Here is a 19517-nt window from a genome sequence, read left to right on the forward strand (position 1 = left end):
CGTGCCCTTAGAACTTGCGTGACAAGTGCACGGACTCCCTGAGCCAATTGTGTAGGGTGTGTGTCTGCTCCAAGACAGCCTCTGCAATGGAGAAGGGCTGGTCCTTGGGAAGTGAATCCAACACTGGCAGTGTGAGCACAGGAAGAGACAACTCACTGGGGAGAAGATACACTCACGTGACAAAAACCCTAAGGCTTTTCATCCTTGGGATATTCAGCTCTACAATTTTCTCCTGAGACCAACGAGCAAGATGTCTCACCTGTGTTTTCCTAGTAACATGCACATCTTCCATTTCCATGTGAGATGGGTGAAGGGTGTTTTTTATTTGTCAGGATGTGCAGACTGTAATTTATACCTAATTGCCCTCTCACCATGCATTTATGACAGAAAATGGTAGGGCCACTACCAAAAGCTGACTTGAAGACTGTGAAGAGCACAAGTTACCCAGCAGTGGAACCTAAGAAAAGGTCATAAGAATGGAAAAAAGCAAACAGTGCAAAGCTTTGAAGGTTTGACTGGAGATGAAGAAGACAAAAACGCTGAGTGTTGGAAAATAGTGGTGTCAATATACAGAAGAGAGGGCTGGTGTTCATCCACTCCTCACCAGCAATCCTTTTTGTGTGTGCATACGCTGCTTGCTCCCTCTGTCACACGGGATTCCAAGCAGTGTGTGATGTGCTGTTTTATTTACTGGTATCACAGAGCCAAGATGGCTCAGCAACTGATCAGGATGCCCACATGAGAAGCCCCCTTAATTTCAGACCATTCAAGTGCTACATGCCCCTGTATCCTTTCAAACCCCACCTTTCATACACATTTCAGCATTGTCACCATAGTCTCACAAATACACTTTTTTTTCAATGAACAACATGCATCCTTGTTGTGAAAATTAACTCACAAAACAAAGAAACTGAGCTTTCACAGCAGGGCACCTGAATTTAGAAGCTGATATTACTCCACAAGTCCTCAAAGTACCAATTGCCTTTCTCTGGTAGATGGCTGAGCACAGCAGACGAGTCTACAATGTGCAACAGCTGAAATGAAAATCTCTGAGAGCCATCTCTAGTCACATCAGCACTAGCAAACACTCCAGCTGTCAGTGAGAAGTCCCAGGTAGTGCCACCATCTTCAGAACCCATTTTCTTCCCTCTTCCTTGAACCAGATCTTTGTACCTTCCCAATTCTTTGTAGATAAGATGAATGGAACCAAGCATCCGATATGCAATCTGTTAGTCCATGGTGGAAATGAATCCCTAAAATAATTTCTTTCTTATTTGAGTGGTCACATTGTCCCCATAATGTGCAAATGGAACAGAGAAAGTCTGTTTCCTGAGAAAAAAACTGTAGTGAAGTTTCATAATGGAATTCCAGCTTCTCTAGCAATTGAAGTCTTGTGCAGAAAATTCCATGGAACTGAGGAGTTGCCTTAAGATGTTTGGGAAGAGGAGAGTTCCTTGTCACAAGCACACTCCATAATCCATTTTGAAAAAGGCGTCTGGTTGCTTTGCTTATGAAAACAATAAGAACATGCCATGCCCAGAGGTGTCATGGTCTAATTTTCCAGGAATAGCCTACTCTCTATATTCTCATTTAAGGATGGTTTCGAGAACCAGACATTTTCCTCAGTTCAAAGCATTTGTTGTCCTTTATGGCACCAGAAGCCCATGCTTGGCCCAGCACACCAAAGGTAACCATTGGATTGGGAGAGGGCTGTTTATCCACACACACAGCCAGCAGACAAAATCAGAACCCAAATGGTCAGTGCATGATGTCCAGAATACAGCTCCACTGTGAGGGAGATGGTGCTTATCCCTCCAGAGAAGAAAAAGAAAAAAAAAAAACAAACAAAACACACAAAAGACCAAAACAAAACACTGTACAAGTGCTTGAAATGACTGAAAACAGCTAAAACCAACCAGTCATCCCCATGGCAAACACTGGGGACAGTGACAGTGCCCAGAGACTTGCCAGTGTCCTCAGCTGCTTAGACCTGATCACGATCCACCCTCACCCAAGAGAGCAAGTCTTTCTTCAACAACACACAGAGCCTGTCTGTCCTGCGGGAGTTCCCTTGGCGCTCCTCTGCTGTTCCCTCGAGCTCATCTCCTCAGTGAGGCCGGGGTACCTGTCCGATGGTGCAGGGGGCCTTCCTCCTCAGCAGGCAACTTGGTGAGTGTTCCAGCGCCAGGGCTTCACAACGCCGTCTCACCCACACACACCTTGTAGGGGGATTTCAGTTTCCTGCATCTAAAGCAGACACCATCACGTGATTTGTATTGGCCAAACCTGAAACTGCAGCAGACTGCACAGAACCAAAATCTAACCCCCTAACTCACTTAGGCAGCCCAGAGGAGCCCCACTGTTCAGACAACCGCACCACTGGCCACACCGGTAGATCAGAAATCAGAGGTATAGAGTGTTCGTTCCTTTAAGATCACACCAGAGATGAGTAGCAGGCAAAAACACAAACCCAGTGCCCTCAAAACGCTGCCCACTGAAATTCAGATCAACGTAAGATCAGAAGGCTCCAGATTTCCCATACCTCTTTCTTACGTAGCAGTAGATGATGGCGAGTATTCCACTGGTCAGTATTCCTATACCAATCCCCACAGCAATGTAGCGCTCGTAAGAATTATGTGCATATGAATTTAGTGTTAAATGTTCACACCTCTCTCCATTATAACCTGCAAGGCACCTACAAAATAAATACACATCATGCAAAAAATTATTCAGAGCTTGTTTCGCTTTCTATTTCAAACACACATCAGTTTTCATCAGTTTTGAACAGACCACAAGAAGTCTAAACAAGGAAGGGCTGAACCTGGGGCTCACTCAGAACCTCTTCCCTCCACCAAGACTACCAGTTATCCCAGTTTATCTAGGTTAAAGCTAGCTTGAGTACTGCAGTCACAGCAGCACACAGTCTAAACATCACCTGGTTGTGCACGGTGTGGACCAAGAGTACTGTGCTCTGCTGATCCTAAGCTGTTGTAATGTCTCCAGAGGCCAAGGCTGCCCACTATGCATCCTAGAGAATTGTAAGGACACCATGGTCCTGACTGGTATGTGGTTGTGGAATAAGGGAGTCGGAGCTGGTATGTTGGAAGGTGCTGTTCCCTTCTTAGTACTCACTGTGAACATCTACCGATTCCTCTACTACTTACTCCAGCACCAGCTGTGATTTGAGATGGCACCGTGGCAGTGACCTACAAAGCTGTGAATTCCCCCTCTCTCTTCCTTAGTTTTACACTAGCATAACACTACAGCCTTGTTCACAGTCTTGAGGCACCACGGCACTCAGGTCTGTGCCGAAGTTTAATCCTGCAAATACCTGACAGACACTGTGAAGCTGCACACGCAGCACGTGAAGAATCAATGCCAGTGTCATTTTTGAAGAAGGGAGCATTCCTTACTTGCATATGGGCTTCCTCAGTTCGCTGTGGAAGGCACAGAGCCCATTGATACAATAGCTGTGGTGTTCCTCAAGGCAGGTCTGCATCAGCTTCAAGAGCTTTGGCTGCTCTGTATAATCTACTGTGAAAGAACAAAGTCATGTTATGTTTAGGACAAAACATCATTTGAACCTATTTTCACACCTGGAGCAGAACAGACACTGTGGAGCAAACACTCCGTATATCAATTTACTGTGCAGTGTCTCGTGAGCTGATTCTGTCAGCACTGAACAGAGCAAGCTTCCCAGACAGTCCAGCACAGCTTTGAGAAAACACAAACTGTAAATAAATCACCTGCTCTTGAGGAACAAGTACAGCAATTACTATGGGAGATTCACACAGGGTAACATCAGCACTACCCAATCTGCAATCCAATCAGAAAAACTATCCCAGCAATAGCAGGGGTTTAGGACACAAGGCAAGCACTGCATTATTCTCGGTATCCTTCCCAGTCTGAATTCAATTAATAGTTAATGTTTTCTTTTCCTTGTCCCAAGACAAACTATTGCATTTCTAGTGCTCCTGCCTGCCAGCTCTGCAGCCATGAGTGAGGATGAATGGTGGGACTCCTTCCACCCTTCTCCATGTTTCAGTGTTGGCTGAGTGTCCCATGAGAGTTCTAAGCTGCCAAGAGTGTGTGGATGGTTTTTGCTATGAAAAGCACAGTCCATGGCTAGCAAGGCTCTGAACTGGTGCTGAATTCTATACAACCAGGTCAGCAAGCACACTTCTTGAACAGAAAATGCTACCTTATTCCCCTATTCAGAGTGGTTCAAATGGGAATAAAGAAGTCCTAGGAACACAGGTGCAGCCAGTGAAGAGAAAGCTCCAAAGCTTTGCCATCACTGCAGGCATCAGTTCCAACTGGTCTCTACCCAGTTCCAGGAATCCCTGGTGGGGTGGGGTGTCCAAGCAATGACTTGCTATTTCAGGGGACTGCCTCAGGGACAGCTGAAGGTGATTTCCTAACAGAGTGCATGTCAACAGCAGCTTTCAGTTATGACCACAAGAAAAATAACATCTTGCAGCAAGGTGACAAGGTCTGCTCAACAAAGGTGACTCAACAAAGGTAGAGCAAGCAGAACCCTTCCTTTCTGACTAAGTGCTGAATCAAGGTCTGGAGATAGTACAATCACAGAACCATTGCCACGGACACAAACCTCAAGCCTCCTTCAGGGCAACTTGTGATCCCATCACACACTTTCCAGAATTAACAGCATCAAGCCCCTAAATTCCCAATCAAATTCCAGTCTGAGACATTTAATGGCAGGAACCTCCTTTGTGTGCTCTTCTAAGTAGTTTCGGGTTTTTTTTCCTTCCTCCTCTCTGCAGCTTTATCAGAGGTGACAAGCAATGGCAAACAGCTGCTCTTGCTAGAACAGCTCTCCACTTCAGCTGTGAATGATGTGGTTTGGACACCCAAAAGGCATGATGCTATCACTGACACTCAGATCAAACAATTCCTTTGAGAACAGTGCCTCTCAAACCTGACAGAGTAACCAGACTTGCAGCTTAGGAAGAGGCTTAGGGAGAAGTGACGATTCAGGTCTGCTTGAAAAATGACACGTTGGCTTACTGCACTTCCTCAGAAAAGCTACAGAAGTGGGAGAAGCATGTCTTGTTTTAAAATGAACTTCTAGTGGCTGAAAAAAGGATATCTTATCCATCCTTCCATGGAGAAAAAGTTACCCACAAGTTTCTCTTCACACTGTGGGGCCTAGAAACACAAGGGAGGAAGTTGGTGCTGGCTAAGTAGGAGCTCTAGTATCCAGCTTTGGCTCTGGGAATGTTGTTGACAACCTCTGGAGACAGGCTTGTTGGCTAGGAGCACAGTCCTCAAAGGACCAGGCCTTAGAGGGACAGACTTCAGGAAGAAGTTAAGAAGGCCAGTTCTCATGAAGAAAAGACAGATTTTGGGACAAGAGATGGATGACCCTACTGGTTGCATAGGAGAACTGTATGCTGCTCTGTGATGAGGAAAGCACAATGGAAAGCATGTGATCAGCAGAGCTGCAGGGCTCAGCATGCCAAGGACATCCAGGATGCTGGGGACTCACAAAAGCCCACTCTGGTTAGGTCTAAAGTACCTGCAGAACAGCTACCTAAGCTCTGCAGGGAAGAGTTTCATAAAACAGATGTCTACAGATACAGTTTCATAAAACAGACACATCTACACTTTTCCCAGGAGCCTCCTCAAACACTCGGGCACCAATTGTTTTGAATCACCATTTCAGCACAAAGTCCACTAAAAAAATCACTGAAAACACCCTTTAATGGGAGACCTCAGCCAGCATTTCCCACTTCCCAAAGTACCACTCTCCTGCTAGGCCCTGAGAAGATGCCTACTGCACAGTTTTAGTTTTTCATTTCCATCTCTTCCACGAGGGGAAGAAAGAAAGTACATTCACACCCCAGAGGCACAAAATCCCCAGCCACCTCTACTCAAACTTCGACCAGATGGGTTTCCACATCCCAAAATCCCTCCTTACCCACGCCAGCGCTGCCGAAAGGTGGCAGACTTCCACCGAACCACATCTGCAGGAAACCTAGCTTTGCACAGGCACAGGAACTTCTTCCCTGAGTACTGGTGTCATTAAAAACCCAAGTCAGCCCAGAGCAGCAACCTGCCTAGAAAGCACTTGAGACAAACCAACACATTCCTTCGTTTCCATCAGGAGGAACAGCTCGGTCCATTGTGGGCAAGATCAGCTATTAAGTCTACACACAAAAATTCCATGCACTAATTATTTTAACATTGCAAAAGTACAAATTACCTCTGAAAGAATGAGTCTCGAAAACAAAAAGGATGATTTGCTAGCCTACCCCACAGCATTATGTTAATTCCTATCATACTGCCTGCCTAGATACTAAACAAGCTTTTAATAAACAGGCCCATGTGCCCTTTCATGTCACGTGAGGAGAGAGAAACATGCCGTGTAAGCACTTGACAGCTGCCTGCAACTGAGTCATTCAAACAGATACACCTGGCAAGATCTGACATGAAATCGGGGTTACAGGTACTTGGAAGCCTGGGCTTGCCAAAACTAACAGACTGGCAACAAAAGGAGTCAGCCAGTAAGACCATGACAGCTCAGTCCCCAAGTATGGTGCACTGAGGAGGAAAGGCAGTAGGAAAGAGGAGGCAGGGACGGGCTCAGTCCCAGGTCCAGGGCCACCTTTACAGGCTGTCTGGAACCAGCCGATGGCAATCAAGAGAGTCCATTTTTCTCCCAGGGCAACCAAGACCTTCCCTACTCCTGGCTGCCTATTTTGCTGCAATGGCTGTCCATCAGCCCCAACATCACCCCAAGTTCTTCGTCCATGCTTGCCAGCTCCTCTCCACAACCTTTCCACCTCTCAGCTAATCACTGAGCCTAAAATTCCCCGGCCTCAGCACTGGCAACAAGTAAAGCCTATGTGACATAAAAGGAGGAAATAGGACCAGATCTTGTAAATAGCAGGCAAAGAAATTGAGCAGAAATTAATGTTTTCCACGAACAGCACCTCAGTCGCCAAAGGACTTGAATCCCACAAGAAACTGCCAGTTTCTCCAGTGATACTGAACCAGGAATTCATGTCCTTAGAACCCAGTATGACTGAACCCTGGCAGCAAATCTTAGTACAAACTTACAGTGCACAGGAATAGAAGCTGCCAGGAAACTGGAGAGATTCAGTGAGTTCCTTTGGTGTCTTTTTAAGCATTTCTTTTCAATCTTCTTTCTGGAAAGGCTGTTTATTAACTTTTCACTGGCTTTGTAAGAAGTCCACCAAAATATAATTTTAACTCCCTGTGTAAATGCGTGCTTGAATGTTTGTGAATTTGACTCTACCTTTGAGTGGAATTCTCTCAAAGGAAAGTGCTGGTGTCCAGTTGACTACCACAGCTCCAGCTGTCACAAAGGGTCACGGACTACTGCAGACATGGCTGTGACCCTATAAATAAGCCTCCTCTTTGTTGAAACATGACCCACTGCTCCTGCTTTCTAGAAACAACACTAACAGGGCACTTCACAAGCCACAAGGTATTTCCATTTCATATCCTCCTGTTTGCTCTATGCACTTCTGCAACAATCGTGTCACAGACAAAACCAGACCACAGTGCTGCACTGATAAACCAAAGTACTGCGGTCAAAAATCAACACCTTACCAATTTCACATGCATAAAAGTGTGTATACATATTTTGTGTGTATACATATAAGGAACCCACACATACAGTATGTGTATGGATGAATGTATATATATAACACTCTGCCACTATGAGAGATCAGAAATGAAAATAAAACAGCTGGATGTGTTAGGAGAAAATAAAAAAAAGCTTATGGCTCTACTAAAAAACGCTTGGAAGATGTCCTGTGGCAACTTTGAATTAACAGAGGATTATTTATATGCCTGTTTATATGCCTTTCAAAGTACAGAGACACTAAAAATTATCGCAGTTAGATTCCTCTCCTCCTGTACTGACCTGCCAAAACCTCATTCCCAGGTGGCACAGCTCTCCGAAAGCAATGACATCACCAGCATCTCAAGTAACATCAAGAACACAGCTGGCAGGATAAACACAGCTCTGCTCTCAGAGGTTGGCAGGTGAAAGAGCCCGAGGTTCACATTTCATTCAGGAAAGAGAAAGGAAGAAGAGAGAGCCCGCACACAGAGGGCTGTGAAAGCCCAGACAGCCAAAAGCAAAATTGCAACAAAGACAGAAACTACTGAGTAACAACTCATGACAGGCATCGCTGTTCGTTCTCACTTCTGCGCATTAAGGTGCGTGCCGAGGACAGACAGAAACCAAGCACCAGGTGAAAGTAACAGAAATTGCCATCAGAAACCCCAATCACCAGCCTTAAAAAGTCTCCTTCAAATCATGACTGAACTTGAGTTAAATGATCCTTCAGCTGCTCATTGCTGAGTCTACCCCAGCTGGGTGGCAGCCCTTACTCCAGAGAGGCTTCAAAGGCTCCATGAAGAAATCGGCTCATCTCACAAATCCAACAGTATCCAAGGGATGGAGCATCACGGCGGCTAACATGACAGATTTTGGTGGAAGTTTTGGTTTGTTGGTTGGGTTTTTTTCATAATTGACAGATTAACAGAGACAAACAGAACAAAAAACCAGTACCTTCAGCGTTGTTTTTTGTCCAATTATTCTGTAAGTCAGTGCTGAGGGATGAAGCAGTAATAGCTGACTCTTCACTCAGCGCCCCCATTGCTGTGTAATGCAAATAGATGCTTACTGGAACAGAAAACTCAGTATATCCATTCAAGGTTCATTTCACCCAGAAAGCACTTCATACAAGATGCACTTCAAACAAACCCCAGAGAAGGCAGCAATATAATAACAATTCATTTAAAACACTCTTGCCTCAAACTTCCTTTTGACACAGCCTAATTAGGATTGTGGGACAACAAATGATGGCTTGCAAATTTCCCAAAATACAAATCCATCCTGTTTTCCATTCTACTATCTTGCACAATATACAACACAGATACATGTAACATAGCACAACCTTACACCTGTTTACCAGTTTAAGTAGCTTATTTTCAAAGAGTCTCAAGTATACTCTCAGTTACAATTTCATCCAGGTTTCAAATGGCTGAAGTAGCTCTGCTTCACAAGGTCTCTGCATGCCTCCCACCCCACCATCTATTTAAGAAGAAGGCTTTTTTTCTGTTTAACAAAGCCTGGCACCTCACAACACAGAAAAGCCTCTTCCAAACCTACCTTTCAGTAAAATATAGATTAGCATTCCAAATGCCATGGCAGGCAGCTGCTTTAACACCTTCTCCGGTCTTCTTTCCAGGTGGCTTGCTTGCTCTGCTTATCTGTGCTCCTGTGTTTTCTCTTGCACTTATACGCCAGGAAGCGTCATCTCCTGTTCTCACCAATCAAGAAAAGGTGCATCTGGTAACAACCTAACCCTCGGGGCAACCACACATTTATTTAGGAAACTGCTATTATCTAGCAATGGCATCAGGTTTTCTTTTGAAACTCTGGTTTCCTATTACCTGTGGGCATAAAGGTACAGTTTTAGAGCGAGACCCAGAATCTGACAGAGCAGAAGAAGAAAAAAAAACTGCCAAACAAAACACGATGTGAAAATGTGGTGTTTCCTTCTCTTCACAATGTAGGTCTTATATTATTTCCAGGAGGATATTCACCCTCAGGATGCTACACTGGAGGTCAACTGCAGAGACCAGTCCCTGCTCTGCTAATGTTCCTCCCCGGTCCTCCCTGTCCCTCAGTCCCTGCCATCCAGAAGAGGAACTGCGGGAACAGCTAGTGCCGAGATTAGGAACCGATCAGGCACGAAGATAATGGACGGTGCTCTTCCTCAGTGACTGCCAGCAGGAGGCCTTTGATCCTCGGCCCTGCAGGCCTGAGGGCTGTGCTAATCACTTTCCACTCAGCCTGGCTGCGCACAGCCCGGGAAGCAAGGCAGCCCACTGGCCGGTGCCAGGCCTGGGATTGCTGGCTAGAGCTGCGGGGCACAAGTCCAGACCTGGCTAGGCACAGGCACTGAAGAAACAGACTGAAAGAGCAAGTAAACTGTTGCCTCCCCTAGCAGAAGATCCCTTCGTTTCTGCCAGAAAAGCCCATCTCTGCCTCTCCAAGAAGTGACTATGCTTAATGAGAACACTCATGCTTTTTACATAGTGTTTGCAGGGTCTCCAGAACAGACCCGTCAAATATGCTTCTTGTACTAAACCACTCTCCATAGCTCCAAACACTGTCCAGCTTCCTTGGTCACAGGCAGCTTGAAACAGGTAGGACTGGTCTCTCTGAAGGTTACTGATGTGCCTAGACTAGAGCAGTTAATTGGAAAAACCCGGTTCAGTAACACATCAAGACATCAACAACCTGACTGACCAAAGGAGAGGTACATAGTTCATCTCAGCAACAACTCTCACTTCCTCAGCTGTGAGCTCCAAGCAAAAAACACATTTCACAATTTTTAGATTTTAAAACCCAAAGTCTTTTAATAAGTGCCCTGGTAACTCCGATCGGCTCACATCCTCCCTCTCCACTGCATTCTCCTCAGTAATCTGTAGGATTACATCTAACCACTTCATGTGTTAAGGGAAAAACACAAGCTAGTTATGCGTATTTTAATTATGTCTTTTCCTGCTCATGGACTGCATTCCAGAAGGCTTTTCCCTTCCTTTGCTATCCTGAATTACTGCATGCCTGCACACTGAGTGCAACTTGCACACTCCCTGGACAGACAGGAGCGTTTATGCCTACCTGGATAACCTCTGCTACCAGTCCCAAGCAGGGATGAGGTTCGTGAGCCTGGCTTTCAACACTCAGCTGCACAATGGCAGTTTAATCTGGCCTGAATCCGAGAGCAGGCTTTGTCATGAGGCAACACAACGGGCGTGGTAGGCCTGGGACAAGGCTGCAGTGGGCAAGGCAGGGCTCTGTCTGCCGCAGGGCGTTTGTCCTTGGACAAACCTTGACCAGGTCAGGCACACCAGTGTGTTTTCTGGGTTGTCTAATGGGCCCTTCCCTCTGGATGCTCCTTCTGGAAGTTCTCCCAGCAGAGAGCACTCTCACGGATGCCTCCAGCAGCTCTGCAGACAGCAAGCAGTGGAGGCAAGCCCAGGCCTCACTGGCTGCGCTGTAATGCTAACCCAGCTACCACAGGATAAAGGGAAAAGGCTTGCGATGCACAATGACCTGCTTGTAGGGCATGACACAGGCAGGCTTGCTCAAGGGACACAAGCACAGTGCCATAAGCGGTTACTCTGCCAAAAAACACAGATGATCAGAGTTGAACCAAAGAAAACAGATGGGCACAGCAATGACTGAACACACAATAAACAAAGGAAGAACACAACCATGCCCCAAACCACATCAACACCCTGCAGCAAGACCAAGGTAACAGTGAACAGGTTTTATTCCATCTTTCAGTCATGGGTTGATGAGTCCAAGTACAGTCTCCATAGGTGCCTTTGTCTTCCAACCACTTAAATCACTACATAAATTTATATTACCACCTACATTTAAAAAGACAAGCAAATGTCTGCACCATTGGCACTGTATATTTAGTAATAATCCTGTCAAACTTCTGCAAACACTGTGCTAAAGCAAACTCTCAAAATCCATCACAAGAACAGTCAGCACAGAAACAATGCTCCACCTTGACTTTTTTATCACAGTAAGTGCATTTTTTCCTTTAACAGCAAGAGAACTTAGCCACAGCCTTTTTTCCTTCCCCTTCCACGTTAGCCATAACCCACTAGCAAACACCTAAGGCTCTCAATTAAAATAAATCAGTAATCCCTGCCCAGATAAAAACAGGTTGAAGCCCAAACAATCTACCACTGCCTTCAGTGGAAATGTCACCAGTGCACACACTCAGCTGAACTGGCATCTCAGTAACTCCACTACAACTTTTACACTGCATAGGAATGTTCTAGATGCATCCAGGAAGGAACTTCGGGAATAGAAGCCTACTGATCTTATCCCATATGCTCTTTTCTAACCAGCAAAATACTGTGGCCATTGAAGCCAAGGCTTACAACATGGACTAAAAAAAAACCCTCTTCATGCAGTTTTGGAAAATAAGAGAATAAGTAAATGGCTTAAAGTTCCAACACATATCTCTTGAGGGATAAAGTTTTTCCTTCTTTCCATCTCCTGCTGCACTACATTTGTCGTATGTGTATAGTACTTTAAACTACATTCCACTCAATCCCAATCAAGTTCATTCTATCCCATTTAATTTCAATAAAATTCAGCCCAATCAACTGCTCAGATTTGAGGACTTGTTGTGAGATGGGGGTACTATGCACCAAAACAATTTGCCCAGACTCCAGCCTCAATTCTAGCTACTTATTCACATTTACCTCTTGCAGATGTTTCAAGTCAGAATTTCACCCATGTTCAAGCTTATTTAACTGTTTTAAAACATTTACTGAACATATGCATTCATGCCAACATTACTGCCTGGCCACTGCTGGCTCTACTTGTTCAAAAAAAGTATTTAAGGTCTCTGAACTACATCCAGAGTGCTTAGTGACCTCAGAACTCCAACCATGTATTTGAAAGATATCTAGCACGTCTTAGTCTTTATATTGTTTGAACAGGTCCCAGGTGTTTACAAGCCCTTGATAACTGCCCCAGTACATAGGTACAGTTGTAATTCATGCTTCATTCTTCACTCTTTGCTCTGAAACATGTAATTGGCCACTATTACCAACATACCTGCATAGGCTGCATTCTCCAAGTTGATTTTGCTCACAATAAGTCAGTAGGAGGTAAGACCAAGTATTTGAACATCTTATAAACCATCAGATTTAACATACCTGACACAAAAAAATAAATACAATGTAGAAATAAATATATTTGTAGTAAAAAATAAGTGTTCTGTGCATCAATAAATAGAACAACTCAGATTCTTCTTCCAAGGTAACGCATTTGCTCTAGTAAATGAGCTTTTTAGCGACCAGGAGTGTGTTCTTCAGAAGCATTGCAACAGTCATAGGTCCTACCCCTCCCGGCACTGGAGTGATAAAGGCAGCCTTCTTCTTCACTTCTAAGAGAAAACAGAAAAAGGCATTGACTAAGAATGTTTCCAAACCTTTTTTCCCACATATGCATGAAGGGCTGTGACTGGCAGGTACTGCAGGGAAGTATCAGCCAGGGATCAGCCAAGGCAGAAGCGTTACTGCAGCCACGGCAGGGATGGAACTTGGCCAGGACCGGGGCTGCGAGGTACTTCTAATCTGAATGTATCACCCAGGGCTAGTTCTGGGCCAGGGCTGCACAACCTGTTCCAGCTGATCTACCTGCAGCACCTTGCCCTTTCCCCATGGCAGCACAGGCACTCACACAGCCTGTGCTCTGACAGACGGAAGGTTAATCCCAAGGAATTCTTTTGGTAAGGGGCAATTTTTGCCCATGTGACCTGGGTGACCAGCTATCCCAGGAACATCTGGGTGACATGAGGTCAGGATGAGCCCAGGAGAGCAGCACGGATGTGCATCACCCCCATCTGTCAGCTGGGACACCGCACCTGCAATATCCAGGAGAGCTACGGAAGCTGAGGATGTCATTCTCTAGGTAAGGAGGTGACACCCTGCAACTCTGTGTTCCTGAAGAACAGCATGCAGAGCAACTACTGCCATCAACAGCAGAGCACCAGCTGTAGCCAAGTCACCTAGATAGTCCCTGTCCCACACATGACAGAGGACACACAACTGATACCACGAACTGTTTCAAGCATCAGCATTTTTTTATTCCCCAATACAACCTTTTCTACCCTGCTTCTCACATGCATGACACCTGTGTGGCCTTTTACTCTTTTGTGATTGGTCAAAGCACCTCAGCATTCCGTGCTCCTTTTCCTTTAACGATGGTCACCTGTTTTACACAGTTGCACCCCGTTAGGGATGAGGCTCAGCCACAGCCCCATTCCGTACGTCCAATAATCTGTTCTCCTACAACACATCCTAAAAAGACACCCTGAGATCATAGAAAGAAACTTAAAACTGGACAGGGAGAGAGTACAATTTTCTGTTTGATTTCTTTTTCTGCTTCACACTACAGACAAAGACAAGTTTCCTTCAAGAAAAAATACATTTATAGTGGCAAATTTCCCAGTGCAATTTCAGCCATAAACACACAGTTCCTCCAGAAAAGACTTGTTATTTTTTTCAAAATCAGTTTTACTAGAATGCCTACTTTAAACCAGGATGCCAAGGGGCAGTTTTTTTGCAAAGTATCACAACAGAAAATCTTACTGATGAATTAGTTCCAACCATTAGCCAGGTTAGACCACTCAAATCCAGTGTACACCATAAGTGCATTTAAGTTAACCTGTTTCTATGAGGAATTCATATAACACAGCAATAAATTCTGGCTGGATCTTGTTATCTACTGTGCAAAATGCCATCGACTGGAATTGCAGGCTATTTGCAAAGGAATTCTGCTCAACTTTGTAGGAACTCACCTTGTTAGTACTGACAGTCAGGGTTTTTTTAGGGCACCGCCATAAGAAGTTTTTTTGTTTGTTAGTTTGGGGTTTTTTTGTCTTGCTCAGTAATAACTTCTCGGTAACTTATTCCCCACTTTCAGAAGCTTTGTTTTTCCAAAAGCACACACAGGAGACAACTAAGCGAGCATAACTGACACAAACACAGTCAATTCTACTGAAATCCCTACAGAGCAGACTCTGCCTGGCTATGAGAAGAGATTAAGAGATGGAAAACTAGGCACCTGGCTTTGAAACAAACAAGATCACTTGCTACCACTTGAATTATATTTATCTTGAATCTCTGGAATCTATGTGGTGCTTAACTGGCAGGAATAAGAAGGTCTCACAAAAAGAACTATTACAAAAGAATTTGAAAAATTAGACATTGGAGGTTTTGGGAAATGATTTAAGGAGCCGAAGGTAAATGAAATTAATAAAATGCTGTGTGAACCTCCCCCATGGCAGGGAACTCACAAGAGCATTTGCAAAGATAACAGCAAATATCTCACTAAACTGAAGAACAGAAGATCAACCCTCATTGAGGAGAGCTGGTAAACTCAACCAGGAGGTTTTTAATTACTCTGCTGACTGGCACCACCAGATACACTCTTAAAATATATGCAAAGGAAGTCGGGTTACAATGTGGTTTTTCAGATGTAAAATTCAACAAATTAATTAAGATGTCATATGACAGTTACTCTCAATATTCTCAAACACAAACAATTAACCTTTTTAATAGTCATACTATTTTGAAGTACCTCCCATTTTAGAATGGTGCTTACAGTTAATACAGTTACTATGAATTCTTGGATTAATGTCATAATTATTGAAATGTATCCACATCTGAAGAAAACACAGCCATTAACACAGAAAACACTGTAGGCACTTTAAACTGAAATATGTTTGTTTCCATGGCACTGTTACCTACCTCTTTTTGTGGTGTTATTCAAACTACTCCAACCTTACCTACAAAGAGGACAACCCACAACCAGACCGTGCCTTTCCTCAAGAAAGCCTTCCATTGCCTGTCAGGCACAACATGCATTGCCTGTGGTGTTAGTAACCGTACCCAGCAGGAAACACACAGAGCACTGTTTTCCCAAGTTGTTGGTGAATTCCTCTGCCCATATTCTACCACTATGGAAATCCCTGCAGGTAGGCATGGCAGAGGCCAAATTTTGTATCAGTTAGCATAAAACCACCCAGACAGCTTATGCACAAAAGCTGATCCCAAGTTTTGAACACACAACAGGTGTCTGTGCTGGGGAAATTAGCATCTGATATGTTTCCATTGGTAAGAGTAAATACAGATATGGTAAGTGCAACTTTCCAAGATGAATGCCAGCAACCAAAGGGGGAAGATAGCTTGGCCTCAAAAACGTCAATAGACTTTCCTGATCAAGTGAAATAGGCCAAAGCACAGTTCTCAGACACCACGTAAATGTGTGACTGATCTCATGTAGGCAGGTGAGGGGTTGTGCTGTCAGTTCCATCAGGTCCTGCTTCTCGGGAATGAAGTAACTTTTTTCACAGCTTCACTCCTGCTTTCTCCAGATGGGTGCTGGTCTCCCAGGCCTTCCCCTGACAGTCTGGAAAACGCAAATTAGATGCCTATGGGGGAGGAGCTGCTATTTTGCAGCTTCTGTAGAACCTTGAAATCTTCCTTTGATTCTTCAGAAGAAATGTAATGTAGATTGTTTCCTTGAAAAACAGGATCCACTGCTTGGGAAACAGCCCTTCATTCCTAGGTTCCTTTAAAGCTGAGGACATCAGACACCTAATAGGGTTAATCACACAAGCCAACGGCAAGTCTCAACCTGAAGGCAGTTCTGGGTCTTCTGCATCTGCATTAAGTGATGCAGAGTAATTCCTGCCTAAGCACTACCTAAGTTTCCACACAGCTTTACGAGTCCCTGTAAAGCTACACCAGATCCCTGCAGCACTGCCCAAGTGTGAAATCACATGCTCAGCAGCCACACTAAATATCCCATGTTCTGCTCCACACGTTCTGGGATTCGTCTCACTGCACACTGTAGGATACCAACCAGCAAGCACTTACCCCATTGCTCACAATTCCTTCTTTTTCTTATCCTTGTTTCTCTTATTGCAGCTATTTTAACTGCAATCTAAAGGAAAACCAAGGAATTAAGGCACAGTGCTGTAATTCAAACAGTGTGTATCGGTAACACCCCTGAACAACAGCCTCTTCTGTGCAGGAGAACCTTGACTGGCCATGCAGCCGCTCACTGACTCCAGTTAGCCAGCAGCCTTCCGGCTTCTGTCATAGCCTAACACCAACCTTCTGATTGATTCCTTGCAGTCATGGAGCACTACAGGCAACAGCTCCTCTAAGGTCAGCAGGGCAGCAATATGGAAAAGGGATCACACAGACTGGGCTCTTCTTCATGACAAAATAAATACCAGATCTTCAAAATCAACTGAGAAAGGAAGTAACTAAAGTTATAGCAAAAGCACCTGGAACATCCACATTCTGTTTTCGTGACCACTGTTTGGGAAAACTGCACAGGAAGCTAATCTGGAAAGGATTCAATGAGTAAGGTGCAGCTTATAGCCAGCCAGGTACCACAGCAAACGCAGAGAGGCAGCAAACACCATCAGCTGCAGCGGCAGTCACAGAGCCCAGGCTTCCTGCATACTGCTGCAAAGGTACACCGCTTCCATCAATTAATTGGATTTGAAGATTGTGGTGGGCAATCTCATTCAGAGAAAATGCATAATATAGGCCCATCACCTTGGACCCACATCAATTACTTGTTGGGGCTCTCTCTTCTGCTCTTCAGCACTGCAAATCCCTCCCTGCTCATGGTGGCACCAATTTTCCAAAATCTCTGTCATACTGCCAAGTCAGAAAGAAGAGTTCTCCTGTGCAAAGCCCTCCACTCATATCACAATGGTATCACCAAACCAAGATATTACACAAAGGATTTATTTTCTACATAGGCATCTAATGAAGACTCAACAACCAGCATTGCTGTTTATCAAAAATAAGGAATGAATTGTAAAGAAATACAAGCAACTTTGGTTTCATTGGTATTTCCAGTTCCACTTGCTAAGGTGAGCTACTACTGTGGTGTGTTACTACCCTGCTCTACCAGTTACTCCTGGAAACGATGCTCCACCCAAAAGAGCTGTTTCAGCTAAATGTTCTGGGTAAGTTGTTGCTTTATTCCACGTTCCTGGTCCTTGTAGCCCTCCTCCTCCCTTGGCATTACAGCTGCAGCAACAAAAGCATATATAACAGGGCCAAGCTCACCCACACATGCACTACATGGCTCACAGAAACAGATCTCCCTTTCTGTCACTGAAACTTGCTGCCCAAAAGCAGCTAAAATGGTGCTGGGGATCACATACGGATGCCACCACTTGTCCTCCTTCCTGGCACTTCACTCTTCCTCCTGAGGCTCCCAGAAGCCAATACAGCTGGAGTAGAAATTTTGGCAAATTCTTAACATAAACAGGTACTCTCCATGTGCTGTGGTGGTTTTACATGGAGACCTGCACGTGCAGTTGAATATATCGCTGCAGGCTGGGTATCTCAGTGCTTTACAGCTGACCTCCACATGCACAGTGTTCTCCTGTCTTGCTCTTTTAGATACCTTGGAACTGTGCAGTCAACTATTCCTGACCAAACCACTATTGGTTTTTGACATGCACACAGTTTGGAACGCCAAAATAAAGAGGACATGTAGAGACACAGGAAATGGCAAATGCTGTTTAAAGGCATTCCATAATTTTTGCAAATGTGTATGCTGAATTTAACAAAGACATGAAAAAGAAGAGCTGAAATGCATCCTTTTATTGTTAAAGATATAAAAATAACTTTCACCCTCTCACCTACCTTGCAGAGATTAGAAGATGGGATCCAAGTACTGGCAAGATAAGCAACTGAATCAAAACACCTTCCACCCACCTAATAAAATTAATTTCCACTACAGGAACATTTCAGCCAGATGACCTGGTGAAGGAAGCCATTTCCATCTATTTTGGTAAATGACATTTGAACTCTGATTGCCCACAGCTGAATTTTTCTCCTAAAGAAGTGGACGAAGAGACAATAGATACTGGTGGGCTATGTGATGTTACACATGCACCACATGTCAAGCTAGCCATTTATGTGCCTGGCCTCAATCTGCAAAAACTATTTTGATTTAGGTTTAAATACAGATTCAGCCAAGTGATCAAATGGGGGAAAAGGATAAAATTATTTGCTACACAAACATGCTGGCTTCTTCCATTTCCTAACTGCCAGATCAAGTACTTGGCAAGGGTGGTTTACTTGCTAGAGTTCAGAACTGTATACACTGGGATGTTTTTTGTTGCTGTTAAAGATTTAGTGAAACTTTCACCGATACCAATGAACCAACAACAACTTCCCTTTGGCAATGCACAGTGAAATGCTACTTGTAACTGCAGTGGCATAATCCAAGCTAAAGTTCCTCCCTCTTTTTTGGATCTTCCCTCCCCCCAGGTAAAATCTCGAGAACAACCCACAGCAGACATGATGAGACAGATACAGCACATTGCTGAAACTCTGAATCACAGCCTTGCCACTGAATCTACACCTTTATTGCAGGCATAAGGTCCCGTGTTTGAAGAGAAACAAACAAGAAGGATGCAGGTTCACATTCCTCAAAGTTACAGCTTTTGTATTCCCATACCTGCTAAAGCTAACTAAACACCCAAAAATGCTCTGTACTGTAGTTCAGCTCTGAAAACAGAAAATAGAACCTTTTATTTGTGATACCACAAATCCAGGCAGGATAAAATAAAAAAAAAAAAACACTTTTCAACCTGCCCTCCAAAGATTCCTTTTCCTGGTGCTCTGTTGCACATATCCAGTTACACATTTCCAAACACATTCCAAGACAGTCGCTCAGCTACACTCACTCAGGTAATTTCACAGACTTTAACAGACAGGTAACATGCATGATGAGTAAAAGCAGCAGGGAACTAAGTGAGTGATGTAATTACAAATACACACAAGCTGGCTAAAACCATTCTGAATATAATTAAGCTTTGAAACATTATGCCAGCCAAGATGTTAATAGCTGTGAAAAAAATATGTGG

The 19517-nt window shown here is 44.3% G+C and overlaps 1 protein-coding gene across 5 annotated transcripts in view; it reads right to left on the bottom strand.

Moving 5' to 3' along the window:
• Nucleotides 1-667: 667 nt before the first annotated feature.
• The window catches only part of LOC128786853 (bifunctional methylenetetrahydrofolate dehydrogenase/cyclohydrolase 2, mitochondrial), a 38170-nt gene continuing 19320 nt past the window's right edge, over nucleotides 668-19517 (bottom strand). For 4 of the 5 annotated variants that reach the window (XM_053940530.1, XM_053940528.1, XM_053940529.1 and 1 more), the window contains one exon: nucleotides 11331-12989. In XM_053940530.1, the coding sequence (XP_053796505.1) occupies nucleotides 12877-12989 (113 nt within the window). In that variant the 3' untranslated portion in view covers nucleotides 11331-12876. Of the gene's footprint in view, nucleotides 2248-2542; nucleotides 2696-3413; nucleotides 3535-8569; nucleotides 8660-11330; nucleotides 12990-19517 lie in introns of those variants that run through there. The other variant, XM_053940531.1, reaches the window with a different exon arrangement.

The sequence above is a fragment of the Vidua chalybeata genome, chromosome 4 (genome assembly GCF_026979565.1).
Source record: "Vidua chalybeata isolate OUT-0048 chromosome 4, bVidCha1 merged haplotype, whole genome shotgun sequence".
NCBI lineage: Eukaryota > Metazoa > Chordata > Aves > Passeriformes > Viduidae > Vidua > Vidua chalybeata.